This window comes from Rutilus rutilus (assembly GCF_951802725.1).
Source record: "Rutilus rutilus genome assembly, chromosome: 1".
NCBI lineage: Eukaryota > Metazoa > Chordata > Actinopteri > Cypriniformes > Leuciscidae > Rutilus > Rutilus rutilus.
In genome coordinates, this window is record NC_140209.1 from 43,486,847 (window position 1) to 43,508,299 (window position 21,453).

Below are 21,453 nucleotides of genomic sequence, written 5' to 3' on the forward strand. Positions count from 1 at the left end.
GCCAAGGCAACATTTAATATGTAATATATCTAATGTTTGTTTAATTTTATTTCTGCTTTATTTCGATTAACAAAAATGTTTTTTTAATAGTTTTAGTTAATATAATGATATTATGATGTATAATGATAACAACACTAATGATGCATCGTAGAATTAATGATTGTGAGCTTTAGACATAACCAAGCAAATATATAGAGACTTTCTTGGTAGATGAATAATTTAAGTAATGCTTTTTCTTGAAAAATAAAAACAATCTGGCCAAATTTGTTTGTTTAAATCACTCAGTCTGACAGGATTTTAATCTAGCAACTAACTGCCAAACCACAAGCACGGGATTGTGGGATATCTGCATTTTAAATATTTTAGTAAAATGGATATTAAGCAAATATTAGATTTGGACGTGCCTAAGGCGGCATATTTAAAGGGATTCTTCAGGATTTAGCATTAAGCTTTGTATCAGTAGAAAACCTGTAGTATTTTCGAATTACCATGCTTTCCTCCCTCATATCCCCCTGAGACGAGAGATTTCTGTATTTTTTGTCTGGAAAAATCCTCCAATTACGCAAAAATCGTCATTTTGCATCATCGGAGGATTTTTTGGCCAGAGGCTAAAGACTACAGCCAGTAGGAGGAGCTAGATCTGCATGTTTTCAACCCGCCCATAGAGGGTGGGATCTCACTCACAGAATGTACAAACCGTGTCAGCCATCTTTTATTTGGAAGCTAAGCTAACGGGTTCTTATTCTGTGGAGAAAGCGGAGTAGTAGGGGTTACCATACATCCTCTTTTTCCCGGACATGTCCAGCCGTCGAGATCGTCCAAAATGTCCGGGATTCGGCTTTTTCTTTCTGCAGTCGCCATTCATTGTTTACATGCACACCTTTTGTTTCAGTCTAACTGAATTCATTCCGATTGGTGAATCTGAATGTAGTGTTTACATGAACGCTAAACAAGTGATCGGTTGATGTGCGTTTTACCATTGTTAAGAAAATACCCGCCCCTCCTTGAGAGATACGAGACCGGTGCGTCTCACAGGTGTCGCTCATCAGTAATCACGCCACGTACACATTCATCTTTCCAGAGGTGAAGTATCCCTTTAAGGTTTCTGACAGCCTTTCTCTGTCTGTCTTTCACTTTTTATTTAGTTTTTGGAAAAACTGAACAGTATCTGCTTTGCTTTTTCCCCTCTCTCCTATTGTTGGAATTAATGTAGGTGTGTGTGTATGTGCATTTGTGTGTGTGTGTTTTTGAGGGGGAAGTTCGTGTATGTTTGTGTGCGAGTGGAAGAGAGAGACAATGAGTGGTTATTTCTTTGTTTCAGTAATCCAAAGCTGCCTATTTAGTCCAACAAGCCACTAGCAAATTGTAATTAGTATAAGATTGGTAGATAGATGAGACAAGATGACAGTGAAACACCTGGAGGTGATCTGAGCTGGATCGAAACACTCTGCCAAACATGTTTCTTGTGATTTTTAGCCCATCTGCAACACCTGCCTGTGCAGTAATGATATATGACTCAAATGCTGCAATATAGCAATGCATTCATGATGCTTTAGGTTATAGTATTAAAAACAGCTTTTAACATAATTTCATTTAATGTAATTTGGATTAAAGTATCTTGATTTGAATTAGGGCTGCACAATTTATCGAAATTATCGAAATATCGCAAATGTATATCGCGATATGCATATCGCAACAGTTTGCAATAACTGGGGTCATGAACAAAAGAAAAAGAGAAAATCACTCACTGCTCTTAGCTGAAAGACTTATTTTTATAGTTGATTATTCAGTTTCTGTTGTTAAATAAACCTAATGTAGGATAACCTGAAACCCTAAACCCAGTGGTTTACACTGATGTTAAAATAACACTTCTTATGCTACAGTAAAACACTGATGTTCACTTTCAGAAGTTGTAGGGATGTTTTCTTGTCACAAAAAGAATGTGAAACGCGTATGTAGGTTACATAATTTTAAATATATTTTTAAGCTAATTTAAGTTTATTTTACACACTTTAAGCATTATCGTTATTATACACACTTTATTTTTCTTCAATATCGTGCAGCCCTAATTTGAATTCTCCCTAACTATTGTTTGCATGTTATTCTGACCAATTCAGCCATGCATATGTTTCTTTTCTTTTTTTCTTTTTTTACCTACAAATTTTTAATCAAATTGGATCTTCCAGTGGAACGAAAGACTTCTGGCGTATGCCAGACTTCTCCAAAAATGTAGTCCTCTTAAACCGTGCCCCTTTCTTACAATCGACTGCAAGCTCGCAATCAGATCTGCCATTATCCAATCAACAACCAACAATAGAACCAAGTTACCACCCTACTTTTTTTGATAATTCGTTTCACTCGGATGCCTCACATACGGAAGAAAAGCTACGTCCGTTATATTGCGACTTTAAAGAATTTGTTATTGATTCTCTGTATACATTAAAGAAGGAAATCTTTAAGATTCTGTTTCATGTCTTTCTCTCCTATGTCTTCCTGATTTCTGTTTTGCCTCGAACCATGTTCTTTTGAGTCTCTCTCTCTCTCTCTCTCTCTCTCTGTTTCCTCTGTGTGGAGTAATATGTCCGCATAATCCCAGTACATTAGGCCTGCTCTACATACCAGCTAATTCACCCTCAATAAACTGCAATTGCTCGTTAATTGTGGTTTAATGAGTTCAGGGAGAGACAGGAGGTGCACAAACACAACCGAGCAAATGTAGGGCCGCGGGAATGCCCACTCACCCTGTAATGCACTAAATGCTTTTGGACACAGATTTTACATCGGACATCAAAACAGTTTATCGTACAAAATGTCCTTGAAATCAAATATTGAAATGTATTAATATTACCACAAACTGCACAGCAGCTGCAAGCAAAATGATTAACATGACTAAATAGGAAAGCTGATAATTGTGATATCTGATAAAGTGTATGCGACTTTATTTAGTGGAACAGCTGTGTTGGCAGTGTGGGGCGCTGAACCCTGAGGGGCATCAGGGCAGTAACAGAGCAACCCTGCATCTCACACTCATTAACCACAGAGTCTGCCTGAAGGTCTATGAACTAGTGATCGCTGAGAGCAACAGCAAAGAAGTAAAGATGAATTGGAGGGAGAAAGAGAGTGAGCGGGATGGAAAGAGGATAGGACAAGGCAGGAAGGAAAAATATTACTAAACTGCTAAATAAATCTTTATCAGTATTTTGTCTATCATAACATCCTTAAAACAAAATACATCTACTGTACTTGATAACCAAACTTCCATAAAATAATACGAGAGAATTCACTACTGTTCCAAAATTTGAGGTCACTATTTATTTATGAATGTATTTTAAGGAGGACTCCTACTGACTATAAGACTGCATTTATAATAAAATATAATTTATTCCTGTGATGGCAAAGCTGAATTTTCAGCATCATTACGCAGTCTTCAGTGTCACATGATCCTTCAGAAATCATTCTAATATGATGATTTGATGCTCAATTATTATCAATGTTCAAAACAGTTGTGATGCTTAATATTTTTTGAAAACCGTGATAATTGTTTTTTGCCAGGATTCTTTGATGAATAGAAACAGAAATCCTTTTGTAACAATATTAGTCTTTTTTATATATTTATATATCCTTTTTTTTATTAAATAAAAGTATATATTTCACTCTTTTTTCTTTTTTCTTTCTTTTTTTAATCTTACCACAAACTTTTGAATGTATATAGGCAATAATGTATATCTTAAATAAAATTGGTTTGTATAACAGCGTAGGAGACTGACACAGAAGAGAAGAAATTCTTCAAAAAAGCCGTTATTTTTGTTTGTTTGTTTTGCACACAAAAAGTATTCTCGTCGCTTCATAAAGTTAAGGTTGAACCACTGGAGTCATATGGACTATTTTAGCGATGTCTTTACTACCTTTCTGGGGCTTGAAAGTGGTCGTTGCATTGCAGTTTATGGAGAGGTCAGAAAGCTCTTGGATTTCATCAAAAATATCTTAATTTGTTTTCCGTCTTACGGGTTTTATGGGTTCTGAACGACACGAGGGTGACTAATTTATGACAGAAATTTCATTTTGGGGTGAACTAACCCTTTAAGCATAAACCTCAGTTAATTTGGTTAGAATTATTTTTTAAATAAATATTTGCCAATAACAAAAATTCTCTGATTTTTTTATTATTTTTTTTATTCCAATGGAAGAGGAAAATGGTGAAAATAAAGTTTGTGGAAATGTGAAGACTAGATGTGAGTGGTCATTAAGATGGCAATGAAGGAGAGATAGAGGAGGAGGAGGCAGTGAAGGTTATTTCCCTATAGGTCTCATTAAAGACTACTAATCCCCCCTGCTCTTTCCCTGCAGAAATGGGCCTGCACTGAAAAAAAACAATTAGTAAATTTACTTAATTTTTATTTGGCAAGTTTTTGCACGCATATTTTTTAAGTAAATTTCACATATGGAATAAAGTAAACTACTTAACTCAGTTAAGTGAAAGTAACAAAGAAAATAAGTAATTTTAACTTGGCTAGTAAAAGGTTGAATAGTATCTATTTAGTTGAAGTTTCCTTTGCAATATACATTTCACTCAAATAATATAATATTGAATTAAACCACACTTTTAAAGTATATGCTTTACTTAGAAACATCTAAGTAATAAATACAATAGACATGGTGTGAGACACCATATCTATACATTAGAAGTGATGCAGTGTGTGAACACAGAGACCTCAATACTTGGTAGACAATACACAATGACGGTAACATGGATCGTTTTTGTGTTTGAATGTGTCATTTTGAGTAGAAAATAAACTCCAAATGTCACAAAATGGCAAGTTACTAATCCTAACATCAAAAGCAATGACAAAACAGTGTAAACACAGCTGGAAAACAGTGAAAAACCAACCTCATTAATTATTCAAGGCCCAGTGCATGATGTGACCACCAGTATGAGAAAAGTTGAGTAATTTTACTTAATTTTATAACATTGATATTTACGCTTTCATTTCTACATGCTTGAATTGAGTACTAATATAGAGTTTACTTCGTTTTTTATTTTATTCTTGCCTTAACTAACTTTTTCATGTAAATTACATTGTTTTTTTTCTGTAGTATTTACTTCACCACAAAATCATTTTTATCAGTATGAGGGAGCCGACGAAATGATTGAGAGAGAGACACACACACATGGAGGGTTACATCAAACAATGTACCAGTCAAACATGAGTAAACACTTATAATAGTGTCAAATCAACCAAATTTTGGAAAGGCAACACCGTACAATCTGATAGGTAGCATTATTTGATTGAGCACAGTAACTTCATATTGACGCGTGGCTAAACAAAGGCAGAGTACCGAAACTCAATTTGAGCGCTCCAAAACAAAGCCAAAGAGCGATAACTGGTGTTACGGTGTTCTGCCTTGGTTTCTCATGGGCTTTTGGAAGTTACTGTTAAGACAACCAATTATTTTCTCGAAAAAACAACGTAATTGACTCAAGATACTTATCCACATGATAAAGGAGGTCTTGAATGTGCCAAAAATATCAATAACTCATTTTCAACCAAAAACAAAGAACAGTCTTTTTCCTTTGCACGGTAGAACAGTGACGTTCAAAAAGGCACTTCTTGTGTTTTTTGTCTCAAGTTTGCATGCCTGTAGCTCAAGAAATATTAAAGAAATCTTAAAGGGGTCATATAATGGTACATGCACTTTTACAAGTTGATTGCACTGAAATGTCTGTTGGCAGTGCCTGTACACAACCATCCTATCATGATTAAAATCCATCCAGTGGTTTTGTTTTAATCTCCTTATATGTTTGACCATCTATGAAATCAAGCCGTTCGATATTGTGACGTCATAAGATCGTACGCCCCTCCCGCTATTGTGATTGACAGCCGTGCTTCAACACAAGAGCAAGCTGTGACAGCCGTCGTCATAGTAGTCCGCCATTGTTGATATGCTGGAGTAGAATGGCGTCTACGCGATTGTGGTGTTCTGTTCTTAGATGTAATAAGGAACACAGCAGTCATTTGGATGTTCCTAAATCTGAGCCGTTATAGATGCAGTGGCTGAGTTTTGTTTTTGAAGCGATATGCCCAAAGGATTGACGCGGGGATTCCCTCACGAGGATTCCCCACGATCGTCCATGCTTTCATGTTTACGCAAATCATTTCACACCAGACAGCTTTACAAACGAGAAAAAACGGATCGGTACCAACGTGTTACTGCTGAACCTCCAGAAGATGTGAGTGTAATGTTTTATTAACCTTTATATTAGTATTTATATTAATCTTTGCGAAATTTGCAAACCTTGCTGCAGGCTTCACGATGAATGCATCTAAGGTTTACACTCAGGGTACATTACAGCATGTTTTCTATGTACGACGTTCTCAATATAATTCATAATCCCACGTTTATAATGAACAACGCGTGGTTATTGTGTTACAAACGGTGTACGCACAGAACAGAGGGGCGGGGTGAGCAAAGCTCATTATCATTTAAAGACACATGCACTGAAACGGCGTGCTGAAAACAGAGCTGTTTTTGACCAGGTAAAATTAGTGTTTTCTTACAATACTAATGAGAATTTTTAATTAAAGTATATTACAAACTTTTAATTTAGACCCTAAAGAATCATATTAGCTTGTACAAAAATGGCATTATATGACCCCTTTAATATCCTTTTAGATTCTGGTTCTTAACAAATGTTTCTTTTGGTATCTTCATTTCAAAGGCCCTTGATGGTTCAATCTCAGAGATATGGAGATCCTAATGTGGCTCCGTGAGTAAATTGGTCAATTGTACACATTTTCAGTGGTCAAAAAACAAATGTGGGTCACTTTGCATACAGTTGATACTTTTTTCTTTTGAAGAGAATATCTGAAAAACCAAATAATGTTGAAAACCAAAAACCTGTAATGTATCTCGTGTTTTTTTGTTTTTCCAAAGTTTGCATGCCTGTACCTCTAAAAGTATTCAAGATATTTCTTAATACCCTTCTAGATTCTCATTCTTAATAAACTTTCCTTTTGAAATCTTCATTTTCAAGGCCCTTTATAGTTCAGTCCCATATACGGGGATCTCAAAGCAGCTCCGTGTTCAAATTCTTGAGTTTTACCCATTTTCAGTTATCGAAAACCAAATGTGGTTCACTTTGTGCACAGCTAATACTAATTGCATTTAAAGAGTAATGTCTGAATAATTAATAACATTTAAACTAGAAATGTATCTTTTTTCCCTCTATTAAATGAATTGCATAAAACATAATATCCGAGTACCAAAAATCCACTGAAAATGGTTGAGGCACATTAACTTGCTCTCAAAAGTGTATTTATAAGAATCTATATTTGAATCAGTTTTAGGGATATTTGGAAGATGGGATTTTGTTTGTTTTAACAGCTTCTGAAGCTACCAAGCGTATAAAAAATGTGCAATATCTCTGGGATTGTACCATATAGGGCCTTAAAAATTAAGATTCCAAAAGAAAAGTTTCATAAGAACAATAATCTAAAATGACATTACGATATCTTTATCACTTTTTTAATTAAAGACATGTAAACTTTGGAAAATGTTTGTTTTTGGCACTTAGAGAGGTATGTTGTATTCAATATTTTTGATAGAGGGAAACACATTTCTAGTTTCAGTGTAATTTGTTCTTCAGACAATCTTCTTTAAACAAAATAACTATCAGCTGTTTAAAAAGTTACCAACATTTGGTTCTTGACTATTAAAAATGGATAAAATTCAACTATTTGAACATGGAGCCGCTTTGATATCCCCATATCTATGGGACTGACTCCCCATATCTATAGGACCAAGAGCAGTATAATCACGCACATCCCAATTAAGTACGGGTGCTGGATCCAATATATCATACAAGTAAACCAAAGTAAAGATCCGCACACCGAAGAGCTTCCATTTACATAATTTATTATGTGACGTTTCGGGCCTCTCACGGCCCTTCCTCAGTTAGTCTGAGGAAGGGCCGTGAGAGGCCTGAAACGTCACATAATAAATTATGTAAATAGGAGATCTTCGGTGTGCGGATCTTTACTTTGGTTTACTGAACTATATACCTACCTACCACTATATATACTATATAGTGCCTTAAAAATTAAGATTCCAAAAGAAAAGTTCATTAAGAATGAGAATCCAGAAAGATATTAAGATATCTTGAATATTTTTAGAGTTACAGGGGTGGGGATGAACGGATGAAAACTTTAGAAAAATAATATGGCACTCAAGACAGGAATGTTCTATGCAATTGAGCTGATAGAAAAGAAATGGGATACATTTATAGTTTTAACATTATTTGAAAAAGTATCAGCTGTATGCAAAGTGACCCACATTTGGTTTTTGACCACTGAAAATGTTTACAATTGACCAATTTACTCACAGAGCCACATTAAGATCTCCATATCTCTGAGATTGAACCGTCGAGGGCCTTCACAATTGCTTTTTGCCATTTTTGAACTGTCACCATTGTTATATACTGAAACAAAGACTGTTAAAGTCAACATATTTTACTAATATACCTACCAATCTCTGTGTAAAAATAATATAATGATGCTGCCATCTTTCTAAAGTCATTTTTACACCCCTCTAATTTGTCTCAATCTCAGGTGAAAATTGTCATTTTGACCCCCCTCTACAAAATAATGGATTACTCAGAAAATATACATCTGAGACATTTAATATTTGGGCTTTCATCACTATTTATGTTTGTCTTTCTACAGAAAAAAATTGTAACAAAATTTGAGCTGGGGACCTCTGGTTGATTTGACGCGGAATGACCCAATAACATAATGTAACATTTACATACATGAGACCGTTTCAGATTACAGCAATGGTTTCCTTCTTTATCATTGAGGATACAGTGGGGAGAACAAGTATTTGATACACTGCCGATTTTGCAGGTTTTCCCACTTACAAAGCATGTAGAAGTCTGTAATTTTTATCATAGGTACACTTCAACTGTGAGTGACGGAATCTAAAACAAAAATCCAGAAAATCACATGATTTTTAAGTAATTAATTTGCATTTTATAAGTATTTGATACATCAGAAAAGCAGAACTTAATATTTGGTACAGAAATCTTTGTTTGCAATTACAGAGATAATACGTTTCCTGTAGTTCTTGACCAGGTTTGCACACTCTGCAGGAGGGATTTTGGCCCACTCCTGCATACAGACCTTCTCCAGATCCTTCAGGTTTCGGGGCTGTCGCTGGGCAATACGGACTTTCAGCTCCCTCCCAAGATTTTCTATTGGGTTCAGGTCTGGAGACTGGCTAGGCCACTCCAGGACCTTGAGATGCTTCTTACGGAGCCACTCCTTAGTTGCCCTGGCTGTGTGTTTCGGGTCGTTGTCATGTTGGAAGACCCAGCCACGACCCATCTTCAATGCTCTTACTGAGGGAAGGAGGTTGTTGGCCAAGATCTCGCGATACATGGCTCCATCCATCCTCCTCTCAATACGGTGCAGTCGACCTGTCCCCTTTGCAGAAAAGCATCCCCAATGTTTCCACCTCCATGCTTCACGGTTGGGATGATGTTCTTGGGGTTGTACTCATCCTTCTTCTTCCTCCAAACACGGCGAGTGGAGTTTAGACCAAAAAGCTCTATTTTTGTCTCATCAGACCACATGACCTTCTCTCATTCCTCCTCTGGATCATCCAGATGGTCATTGGCAAACTTCAGACGGGCCTGGACATGCGCTGGCTTGAGCAGGGGGACCTTGCGTGCGCTGCAGGATTTTAATCCATGACGGCGTAGTGTGTTACTAATGGTTTTCTTTGAGACTGTGGTCCCAGCTCTCTTCAGGTCATTGACCAGGTCCTGCCGAGTAGTTCTGGGCTGATCCCTCACCTTCCTCATGACCATTGATGCCCCACGAGGTGAGATCTTGCATGGTGCCCCAGACCGAGGGAGATTGACCGTCATCTTGAACTTCTTCCATTTTCTAATAATTGCGCCGACAGTTGTTGCCTTCTCACCAAGCTGCTTCCCTATTGTCCTGTAGCCCATCCCAGCCTTGTGCAGGTCTACAATTTTATCCCTGATGTCTTTACACAGCTCTCTGGTCTTGGCCATTATGGAGAGGTTGGAGTCTGTTTGATTGAGTGTGTGGACAGGTGTCTTTTATACAGGTAACGAGTTCAAACAGGTGCAGTTAATACAGGTAATGAGTGGAGAACAGGAGGGCTTCTTAAAGAAAAACTAACAGGTCTGTGAGAGACGGAATTCTTACTGTGCGTTCACACCGGACGCGAAAATGCGTCAAAATTCGCGCCTGCCGCGTCTAGTTATACGCTTGACCACTTTGTGTGCATTCGCGTGTCAAGAGCGAAATTGACGCGCGTAAAATCAAAAGTTTGAATCGAAATTTACGCGCGTCAGAGGCGAAAGTTTCGAAACCTGTTGGCGGCCATCTTTTTTTAGATGTTTATCGAGCATTAGCATTAGCATTAATCGAGAGAGTCACCGCTCGTATATGCTCTGGAGAGCAGAAACAGCAGCGTAGTGGACATCGTCGCTGTTCTCGGGTCCACCAAACCCTCCGGAGGGTTTCAGGGGTTTCACAATTTGCTCCAGGAGGTAGGTTTGGTAGACCTAACAGTGAGGACGCTGACGAGGAAAGCGTAGGCCGTATAAGCCTCGGCCTCGAGTGGTGGTCGCTGCCTGACGAGCCCGCGCTGTACAGCCCGGCGCGAGGTTCACCCTCGCCCGCACCTAATCTGTGATTTATTTTTGTTTTGATAATAAATGGAGCTGCAGCCTTCAAAAATGAAACCTGTCCTGTGATTTTTTTTTTATACACTAAATTGTGTTTGTTGTCTTTACATTAGATTAATAATGTTTCATATAATCTAGAATAGATATGGAATAAATAGCATTCAATACAAAATGAGTATCTCTCATATATTGAAATCGAGTTTTATGTTTTTATTTGCTTTATTGTGCATTTTTAGTCATAGTACAAAATAATTTATTGAGGCCAAACATAAAATAACATTATAAACTGTCACTTCACCACGTGACAGCAGCATGCAAGCAGGCTCCTGATTGGTTAACGCGGCGCGAATTGACGCAGAAGTTCAGATTTTTCAACTCGGGCGGCAGACGCGAATTCGCGTCAAACGCGTGAATGCACAAATAGCACTAATAAAATCATTCGCGCGTAACGCGCTTAACGCGCCAGACGCTCAATTCGCGTCATTCGCGCGAACTTGACGCGCGAATGAGGCGAATTCGCGTCTACCGCGCCGCGCTAAACGCCTCATTCGCGCCGCAGGAATTTTTTACGCGCGTAACGCGTCTTTGCATTGACTTAACATTGAAATGACTCGCGCCTGACGCGCTAAACGCGTCCGGTGTGAACGCACCATTACTGGTTGGTAGGTGATCAAATACTTATGTCATGCAATAAAATGCAAATTAAGTATTTAAAAATCATACAACGTGATTTTCTGGATTTCTCTCACAGTTGAAGTGTACCTATGATAAAAATTACAGACCTCTACATGCTTTGTGAGTAGGAAAACCTGCAAAATCGGCAGTGTATCAAATACTTGTTCTCCCCACTGTAGTTACTTTTTTTTGTTGCATATTTTCATGATGATATTGAAATTGTGGTCTCTCCATGATTAGCTCAGTTACTCATATCACAGTTGCAAAAAACAACAACCAAGTTTCCATATATCTTTACTGAATGTCATCTAATTATTCACTGATTTTGAGATGTCGTTCAGAGCTGCCCATTTTTTCAACCTTTTTTGAGTTTTCAGAAGTTGATTCAACAAGTATATCAACAGAATTGACTTCAAGAGGCCCAGTCCTGACCTCAACTCAACGGAGATGTTTTGAAATGACTATAGGAGTGTGACTCACTCATGACATCCCAAGATTATTGCAGAGCTGAAACAGTTTTGTAAAGCAGAATAGTGCAGAATTCCACTTGACCTCCTGCGAGTCTGATCCGCAATTGCAGGAAATGTTTGGTGGAGGTTATTGCTGGCAAAGGATTTGACCGAAATTGTTATTATTAAATCCATTATTAATCCATTATTATTAAACCTATTCTTACTTTTTTCACCCTGCACTGTGAATGTTTACATAGTGTGTTCCAGTGTTGTTTGTTTAAGCAAAAGTTATGTTTGTCTATTGTTGATATGATTACATTTTATGAAAATTTTAACCCTACAGTACATCTACATGAATATATTTAAATAATTTTCCCTACAACTACACACTGGATTTCTGTAGTTCAGACTTATCCAGAGTCAGGTCAATATATATATTATAGCAGCAAATGTTGTCACTTTTCTCTTCTGTATATTATACGCATTCTGTAGGGAGCTTAGCCCCCTGAATCATTAATGTAGTTTGTATCAGGCTAATCTAATACATAATGTCGGACAACTAAACACAATTATGTGCATTTTTTTGTAAATCTGTCCTAACATGAGCATATTCTTGCCTGATTGCTATTTGATAAAGACTCATTTGTCGCTCTGACGGTCAAAATTGCACAAAATATTATTTTGTTCATGTATGTATATGTGACCCTGGACCTTAACTTTAACTGAATGTTGTACCTCTTGAAACCAATTAAGCTTAATGAGACAGAGTATAGAGGGAAATAATAGGAATCAAAGTAATGGATTCAAAACAGAATAAAGAACAGAGAAAAACAAGTATGAAAAAGGCAAAAGAGGGAAAAGTGAGGGAAAGATGTAGCTCTTAAACAGAATCTTTATCCAACAAAACCTTTAGACCAGGAGATGCAAGCAAGGACATTTAGGTACATTTTGTTTAATTAAATAATCTGCTTAGAACCTTTATCTATAAATTGTTCCTCAACACAGGATGTCACGCTTATTGTCAGTGGAAAAAAAGAGGAGAGTATTATGAAGAAGGCTGTGGTTTGGATCTGAAAATAATAGCTCTTAGATTAACACTAAATTACTATAATTAGATATCATTATAATAAATCATTTTCCGGGTTGATTATCATCATTCCAACAAAATTATTTACAAGGGTACAAATGAACTCACTTCTGCATCTGTGTTGTGTGCCTTTAAAAAAAAAAATTGCATTGTGTGCGTAGTGTTAAAAGGATAGTTTACTCAAAAATGAAAATTCTGTCATTATTTACTAACCCTCATTTTGTTTCACTCCTGTACGGCTTTTATTCTTCCATGGAAAACGCAAGGAGATGTTGTGAAGAATGTTCACACTGCTTTTTTCCATTCAGTGAAAGTGGATGGGAACTAGGGGGTGTCCAGTGCCAAAAATTAAATAAATAAATAAAGCACCATAAAAGTAGTCCAAAGGACTTGTGCGCTATATTCTATGTCTGAAGCCATATGATAGTTTTGCACATGACATACTATATAGTAGGTGAAAACCAGTATGTGACAAAAGAGGTGTCCGAATTCACAGTACTCAAAAAAACAGTAGGCAAAAAGTACCCGGATGACCTACTTTTTCCGGCGAGATTATGAAGTGTGCATTTGATGGACACTTTACTATCCCATGAGGCCATGGGAGAGGATTTGTGAATGGAAGTGAAGTAACTGATGCTTGTAGGTCACATGATAATGACAACATGGTGAATGTAGTATGTCCAGATTACATTCATACTACGCACATGCATACTATATAGAACATACTTTTTTGCGGCCGTGAAGTAATTACTTATTCAAAATAATGACCTACTCAAGAGAGTATGCGATTTTGGACGCAGCCATCATCCTTTGACTTACACAGAAAGAAAGTCTTATGGGTTTCAAAAGGCATGAGGGTGTAGAAATGATGACGACATTTTCATTTTTAGGCAAACTATTCCTTTACGCATATATCCTTGCATATGCAAGATGTTTCATTTGTATGGAATGACATTTGAGTGATCTTGACATGTCTTGATACTCCAAATTGTTGGTGAAGTCATCCACTAAAGTAAACCGATGACCTCTCTCGAGCAGAACCCCCCAACCAGTGCACATACACTCCGTCAGATCACACTGAAACACGCACACCATACCATAGCGCACCAAGGGACTGCTGAGATGTTTCTATGGCAACCTGCAGCTTGCTCCACTAATGAACTGGTTGCCATGGTGATGGGGATTGGCTGTGCGCAAAGTGAGAGACTGAATAACAGAGGGAGGAAGAAATTTCACACTTCTCTGTGCTACTGAATGTACACACACACACATTCAAGAGGAACATGGTAGAGAAAGCAGGATGCTGACTGTTTCAGACTTAAACCCTAAACACATGCATGGACCAATCACAGCAACTCCTCAAGGTCAGATGATGGGATTTGATTCAAGCACCCCGCTGCAGGGCTGTTCCATTTTCACAGTTCCTGGAACAGTGCTGCTGTCCTAAAATCCAGCCAGAGCAGCTTGAAGCTAACATGTCCCTTAGCCGGGAGCTAGTGCTCAAGCTAGGAGGCTGCAAGAAGTTTTAATTCCTGACATTCCCAATAATCAACTATTACGGCACCTGAGCAGGCTATTAATTATAGCTATTACTACAGGCAATTCGCATTCCCATTTAGCACTACCAGTGTGACCAAAGACTCAAATGAACTGTTGAGATGTTAACTGAAATGAGATGTTAATGAACTGATGGCCAATTGCTGGTCAGGGTTTGGCTAATCCGACAAGCAGTGCTGTTTCACCTGAGTGAATCACAATGTCTCCCTCTAGTGCACACTGGACAGAACTGTCTTTTTTTACCCCTCTTCAGGGTCAATAGGGATAAATAGAGTCAAATTTTTGTAGTTATTATTAATTAATGAAAAAAGAAGTATATTTATTAATATGTAATAAAATGTGAAATATATCAAAATAAAAATTTAATTATAATTTAAAAAATACAATACATTTGTTCTAGGGCTGTCAAACGATTAATCGCATCCAAAATAAAAGTTTGTGTTTACATAATTTATGTCTGTGTACGGAGTATAATTATTTTCTATATATAAATACACACACATGCATATATATATATTTAAGAAAATGTGTTATTTATATATAAAATATTTATATATAATATATATTATATATAATATAAATATATATACACAGTATATACATGCAAATATTTCTTAAATTTATACATGCATGTGTGTGTATTTATATATAGAAAATAATTATACTCCGTACACAGACATGTATTATGTAAAAACAAACTTTTATTTTGGATGCGATTAATTGCGATTAATCGTTTGACAGCCCTAAAAATGTTTGGTGCCATTTTTTTAAAATAAATTAAAATTTGTATTGTTCAAGGATGCATTAATTTATCAAAAGTGACAGTAAAGACATTAGGAAAGTTATCAAATATTTCAAATAAATGCTGTTCTTTTGAACTTTGTTCATCAAAGAATCCAAAAAAAAAAGATTTTCTGTATTTTCATGGTTTCCACAAAAATATTCATATTCAAGATAGATGATAATTCAAATTTTTTTCTTAAACAGCAAATCATCAATATTAGAATGATTTCTGAAGGATCATGCGACACTGAAGATTGAATGCTGAAAGTTCAGCTTTGAAATCACAGGAATAAATGTCATTTTAAAATATATTACAACAGAAAACCGTTAAATTGTAATAATATTTCACAATATTACTGTTTGCGCTGTATTTTGTATCAAATAATCAGAGACATCTAATTAGAAATCTAATCAACACCAAATCTTTGAACAGTAGTGTCTATATATAAATAAAATATATAAAAACAAATATTTAAAATTGAAATGTAATATTATTATAGTATATTACGTTAATATAATATAAGATTTGTATATAATAAAATGCAAATAGCTGAATCATTTAGTTTATCTAACAGTCTTTTGTTCCCCATCTGTCTCTGTAGAAGTGTCTGAGGTTCAACCCTGATGCAACCGTATGGAAGGCGAAGCAGCAGGTGTTGTGTAGTCTAACCGAATCCCTAAGAGATGTTTTAAACTATGGCCTTTTCCAACCTGCTACTGACGGGCACGATGCCAAGTTCCTGGAGGAAGAGAGGCCGCTCCGCGAGTACCCACAATCCTTTGAGAAAGGAGTACCCTACCTGGAGGTACCCTTCCTTTTATTCTCCTCTTCATTTTAGGCACTTTTTGTTTACTTTTGTTTGTTCCATAATTGAATGTTAATGTTGGTGCTAGGAAACTGCTGCTTCAAATTGTTTGTTGCCTAGGTGATGATAATTCTTTAAGCGGCTTCTCTGGTAACTATGAATCCTAATAACCCTGATATGGTTAACTGGAGATTTGTCTTGCACTGAAAAAGATTAAAATGTTTTTTTTTTTTTTTTTTGTAGAGCACAGGGTAATTACTATTATACAACAATAGTCAACTCAAAGTCTAATTATTTCACAAGAAGCCAAACCCTTTTCATTTGAAGTTGATATTTTCTTTTCAATCTGATACCAAATGCTACTACCAGAGCCTATAAATAATGACACCTCTTCCATAAATCTATTTACTTTTTAACAACAATTCATTACAGAATATGATTAACAACTTAATTTAGGTTTTTCAACGTTTCTGCTTGTTTAGTTGCAATGGTTGATACTTTGATACCTTGAGGTTGATGCAAAATAAGTTATTTTAGTATTATTTAGTATTTTGATATTCTGTTCTGTTTCCTTCAGGTCCTATTTCCCTATTTAGTTTCGGTTTCTTTGGTTTCTGATCATGTCCCTGTTTGTTTCTGTGATTAATTATCATCAGCTGTAGATTATGTAGTTCCTGATTATCCCCTGCATATATACTCTCTGTTCAGTTTAGTCCTTTGTTAATTATTGTTTATGTTTACTTCTATGGTTGTGTTTCCATTGTTCTCCTGAGTGTTTGTCTTTAACTCTTTCCCCGCCATTGACGGAAATGTCTGACTTTCCATGTTTTCACTGTTATAAGGTAGGGGGTGCTATTATGCATCTTCTGAAAGAGTACTGAATCTGCAGATCAGAAGTCATGTAAAGAAGAAGCAGTGATAGCATATGTTAGCAGATGCATATGCAAAATAATGTGATCATCAACACGATCAAACAGCATATAAATCAAAACTGCCTAACGTTACTGAATGAAATATCGACCCAGGACGAGCTAAGAAGCTTTTGGGTATTGATGGACTCGATCTACTCCATCTATGTTTGATTATCGTTCCCATATCCTCATCTGCGAGCCAGAGACAGCTACCGAGTCCGTTCCAGAGCCAGGAGCGGACCTCTGCCTTATAGATCTGTAGTCCTCGGATCCAGTTCCCTCCTGAGTCCCCACCTTCAAATCGGCGCCTTCTCCTCCAGTCCAGTCCGGCTATCTGGATGCTCCGGACCTGTCCAGAAATATTCCTTCTCCGATGTTCCCGCTCGTCTTCCTGGTCCCATCTCCTCCACTGGTTACGTCCCCTGGATCCGTCGGCTCCACTGGTTTGTTGTCTGTTTCAGCTGGCCAAAAAACGCTTTGGTGGACACACGGCCTAAAACTCCTCCGGGCTCCCTCATCCCTCCAGCTCAGCCTCAGTCAGTTGTCACTCTGCCTCTGCTACGGAATTCCGGGTCTCTGGCTGCGCCTCGACCCTCCACCCCTTTGGCTCCACCAGGCTTCTCCTTCCCTCTGGCTTCCCCGTCATCCTCACTCCCTCCATCGTCACCCTGCCAAACCCCTGTCTCTGCCTCGGTCTTGTGAGCCAGCAGCTCCACCTTGGACTGTGGATGTCGCCCTGGTCCGTCGGTTTCTCCATGCACCCTGGCTCCACCTCCAGCCGTCAGTCTCCGGGTTCCGCATGGGGATTCAGCCAAAGCTCCACCCTGGCTCCTCTTGCCGTCAGCTCCACCATGGTATTTCTCGCTTCCTCCTGCTCCTCATCCCTGTCCACCACCAGCTCCACATCCTCCTCCAAAGCCTCGAACTATCAGTTACATCATGAGGACGCACCTTCCAGGAGGGGGGAGTACTGTCATGACTATGGACTGTTTCCCTACTCTGTGTAGTTTTTGGTTTCCTTGGTTTCTGATTATGCCCCTGTGTGTTTCTGTTATAAGCTGTCATCAGCGCCAGCGGTATCTTATTCAGTCCTTAATTATCCCCTGCATATATACTCTCTGTTCAGTTTATGATTTTTGTCATTAAAGATTGTTCTAGTTCTAGTCTTTACAGTATTTATTATTTTTTAAATTAGCTTTTAATTGTATATTTTCAGTTTTAATTTTAGTTTAGTCATTTTAGTACTTCAACATATTTGTTTAAATTAGTTGCCAAGGCAACATTTATAAATGTCCAATTTTTTAAAAAGGTTTTCATGTAATATTTATATTTGATTTCAGCTTTATTTCAATCACCTAAAACGTTTTTTAATAGTTTTAGTTTAAGTTACTGTTACCTGATACACACAACCATACTATGAAAGTAAGTGTCCATAAATGAATTGTGCCATTTTCTGAATAATTTGTTTATGAAAAACAGAAAACTGCCTTTACTATAAATAATTAAACCTAATTGCTATAAACATGTAACTGATGAAAGGCCTTGATGTTTTTTGGGCAGCTCCAAGTTATCTTTCTTTCTCTAATTTCGATTTACTTTCACACAGTTCCGCTACAAAACCAGGGTGTACAAACAGACAAATCTTGATGAGAAACAGCTGGCCAAACTACACACTAAGGTAGGGTTCGCCACAGAAATCATCTTATTCTTGGTTGCAAACAGAAATATACTGTATAGTGAACATTCAAGGGGTGCTACTTGCGTGTTAGTGTGTGTGTTAAATATGACAAGTAGCTTATCCTCAGGGCCCTGGCGAAAACGGCTGTGAGCCATGAGTTTTATGTGTCTCCCTCTACAGGCCAGTCTGAAGAAGTTAATGGACTACATACAGACCGGTGCTGCGGATAAGGTAGCCAAACTTATAGACAAAGGACTTGACCCCAACTACCACGACCCTGATACAGGAGGTGAGGTGTCAGGCACTGCGCTGCTACTTCCTGTGAGAGTTAATGAACTTCCCATTAGTGCAGCTGCCTGAATAATGAATTACTGCCAGCAGAGCATAAACTGGCCCACACATGCTATATGCTTATGGAAATAGGGCTGCATGAATATTCAATGAGTGTTTACAGGAATGGACATTTGCATCTTCTCAAGCGATCCATGCAGTTTCTAACAAAAGTCATCTGGAGTTTGAATTATGCAGCAAAAGCTTAAGGTTAACGTTAGACTCAGTGGCTGCTTCCTAAACAAACAAACAAAAACACAATTACTGCTTTTGGGCTGTTTAATGAGATGAGACTATTACTGCAGCTCAGTGGTTCAGTTTAATGCGTGTCAACAAAGGAAAACCACTGATTAATTTGAATGTTACAGGGCAGCATCTTTTATGGCATATTAATACAAGTTTTTAGCGCTGTGGTGAGATGGAGACGTGGCCAGAAATGCCGTGAAAGTAATTTTATGGATCAGATGACAATGCAGAGTAATATTAGTGTCCGTTTGCAGCAGAGTGTGACGTGCCAGACGGCTACCTTGAGTGTTGTTCACAGTTTGTGTCGTCTGCGTTATCACAGAGTTGATGTTGTGCTTGCCAGGCTGACAGTCACTTCTCAAAGCAGACCCTGCTAACGTGGAGTGAGAACTGATGCACTCTTTGCAACCACTAGGGGGCTGATCTGGAAAACTATGATATTCTGTCATAGTTTACCCAAAAATGAAAATAATGTTGTTCATGTTGTTCCAAACCTAACTTTTCTTTTTTTCTGTAGAACACAAAAGGAGATATTTTAAATAATGTACTGAAAAATATGATAAAGCTGTTAACCACTGCAAACGAATCGAGTTGAACAAGAGATCTGGATTAGTTTGATTTGTGAAAGAATCTTTGTGAAATGGATCAACTGCTTTATTAAATAGATCCGACTGAAAATAAGTTTGTCTATGTTCAATCTGACATTACAGCTTCTCACATCAACACAATTTTTTTTACGAATAACGTACTTCCACATTGCTTGTAATTATGCATTTGCCTGATAGATAAATAATTGATCTTTGGTGTGTTTATGTACTTGTGTAGGTACTTGTATGTGTAGGGACAAATTTGTACCCAGAAGAAAGGTAAACATGACAAAACCTAATTTGTAAGAAGAGTATAAAAATAAATAAATAAATGTTTTCGTTAGGGTGTGGGTTAGCTGTATATAAAATCAATAGAAGTCTATGCAATGTCTTCATTCAGGCAGATAAATAAAGTCAAGTAAACGTGTGTGTGTGTGTGTGGCAGAGACCCCACTCACTCTGGCCGTGCAGTCTGAGTCGGGCGGAGGGGAGAACATCAGGGTGCTGGTGATGGGTGGAGCTCACATTGACTTTAGGGCAAAGGATGGCTTGACTCCTCTCCACAAGGCTGTCAGAGCACATGGACACACTGCCCTACTGGTAACACATATACAAAACCACATATGCTCATAATTAAATATTAATATTTAAATCTAATCATCTGGTTCTTTTTTTTCTTTTCTTTTTTTTTTTTTAGACGCTGTTGTCTTTGGGGGCATCTCCTGATTATAAGGACCGCCGTGGGCTCACACCTCTTTACCACACTGTGCTGATAGGAGGCGACACCTCCTGCTGCGAGACCCTCCTGTACCACAGATCCAAGCTGGGGCTCCGTGATGAGAATGGCTGGGACGAGACCCATCAGGTACAAAGGAATGCTGAGAAGACTGTGTGTGATATATATATATATATATATATATATATATATATATATATACACAGGAAATGCAGTTTCATAATTGTCAGTGATTGTTATTTTAAACATACAATTTGTATATTTTCTTAAATTCAGATTTTCAGTGAATCTTATGCTGATAAAACAATTTTATTGTTCTTTCAAAAACATTGAACAAAACAAAACCCCCAACTTTTCTTCTATTATTTTACTGTCCCAGCTTTTTTCAAGTACCTCCACAGTACCTTCGTTTGTAAGACTCAAGTACTGTTTCACGGAGACTAACCAGAAACATGTTCCTTTTGACTCATATTATATTAGATTTATTACTTTAATACAGCAGTACAGTGGGTTAATACAGTGGGTGAAAAACAGACTCACCAAGTTTCTGCTCCCTGTCACCTAAGCTTTTTTTTTGCCATTCAAGTTCAGGGGAAAATCATTCAGAAACTTTCTCAGAGAAAGTCCTTATGGGGTATTTGACTTGGTATTTGAATGAAATCCAGATTAAATGTTTAACAAAAGTAAAGTAATTGCAGTCTTCAAATCCAATAATCATCAAAGCTAAAAAAGTATAATTCACTGTAAATTTTACACATTTAAATGAAACATAAACATAATACAAACATAGGTATAGGCAACAGAGACAATTTCAAATTTCTTTCAAGTACCACTGGTTAAGAATCTCTGCTGAGTCTTTGTCCTCTCTTTGTGCATGTGTGCATTTCC

At 37.4% G+C, this 21,453-nt stretch overlaps 1 protein-coding gene across 1 annotated transcript in view; it reads left to right on the forward strand.

Annotated features, from left to right (window-relative positions):
- Positions 1 to 21,453, forward strand: part of shank1 (SH3 and multiple ankyrin repeat domains 1) — a 123,778-nt gene that overhangs the window by 37,837 nt on the left and 64,488 nt on the right. Inside the window, exons 4-8 of the mRNA XM_084425591.1 lie at positions 15,874 to 16,077; positions 18,595 to 18,666; positions 18,847 to 18,955; positions 20,275 to 20,429; positions 20,527 to 20,694. Coding sequence (XP_084281717.1) covers positions 15,874 to 16,077; positions 18,595 to 18,666; positions 18,847 to 18,955; positions 20,275 to 20,429; positions 20,527 to 20,694 — 708 coding nt within the window. The remainder of the gene's footprint in view (positions 1 to 15,873; positions 16,078 to 18,594; positions 18,667 to 18,846; positions 18,956 to 20,274; positions 20,430 to 20,526; positions 20,695 to 21,453) is intronic.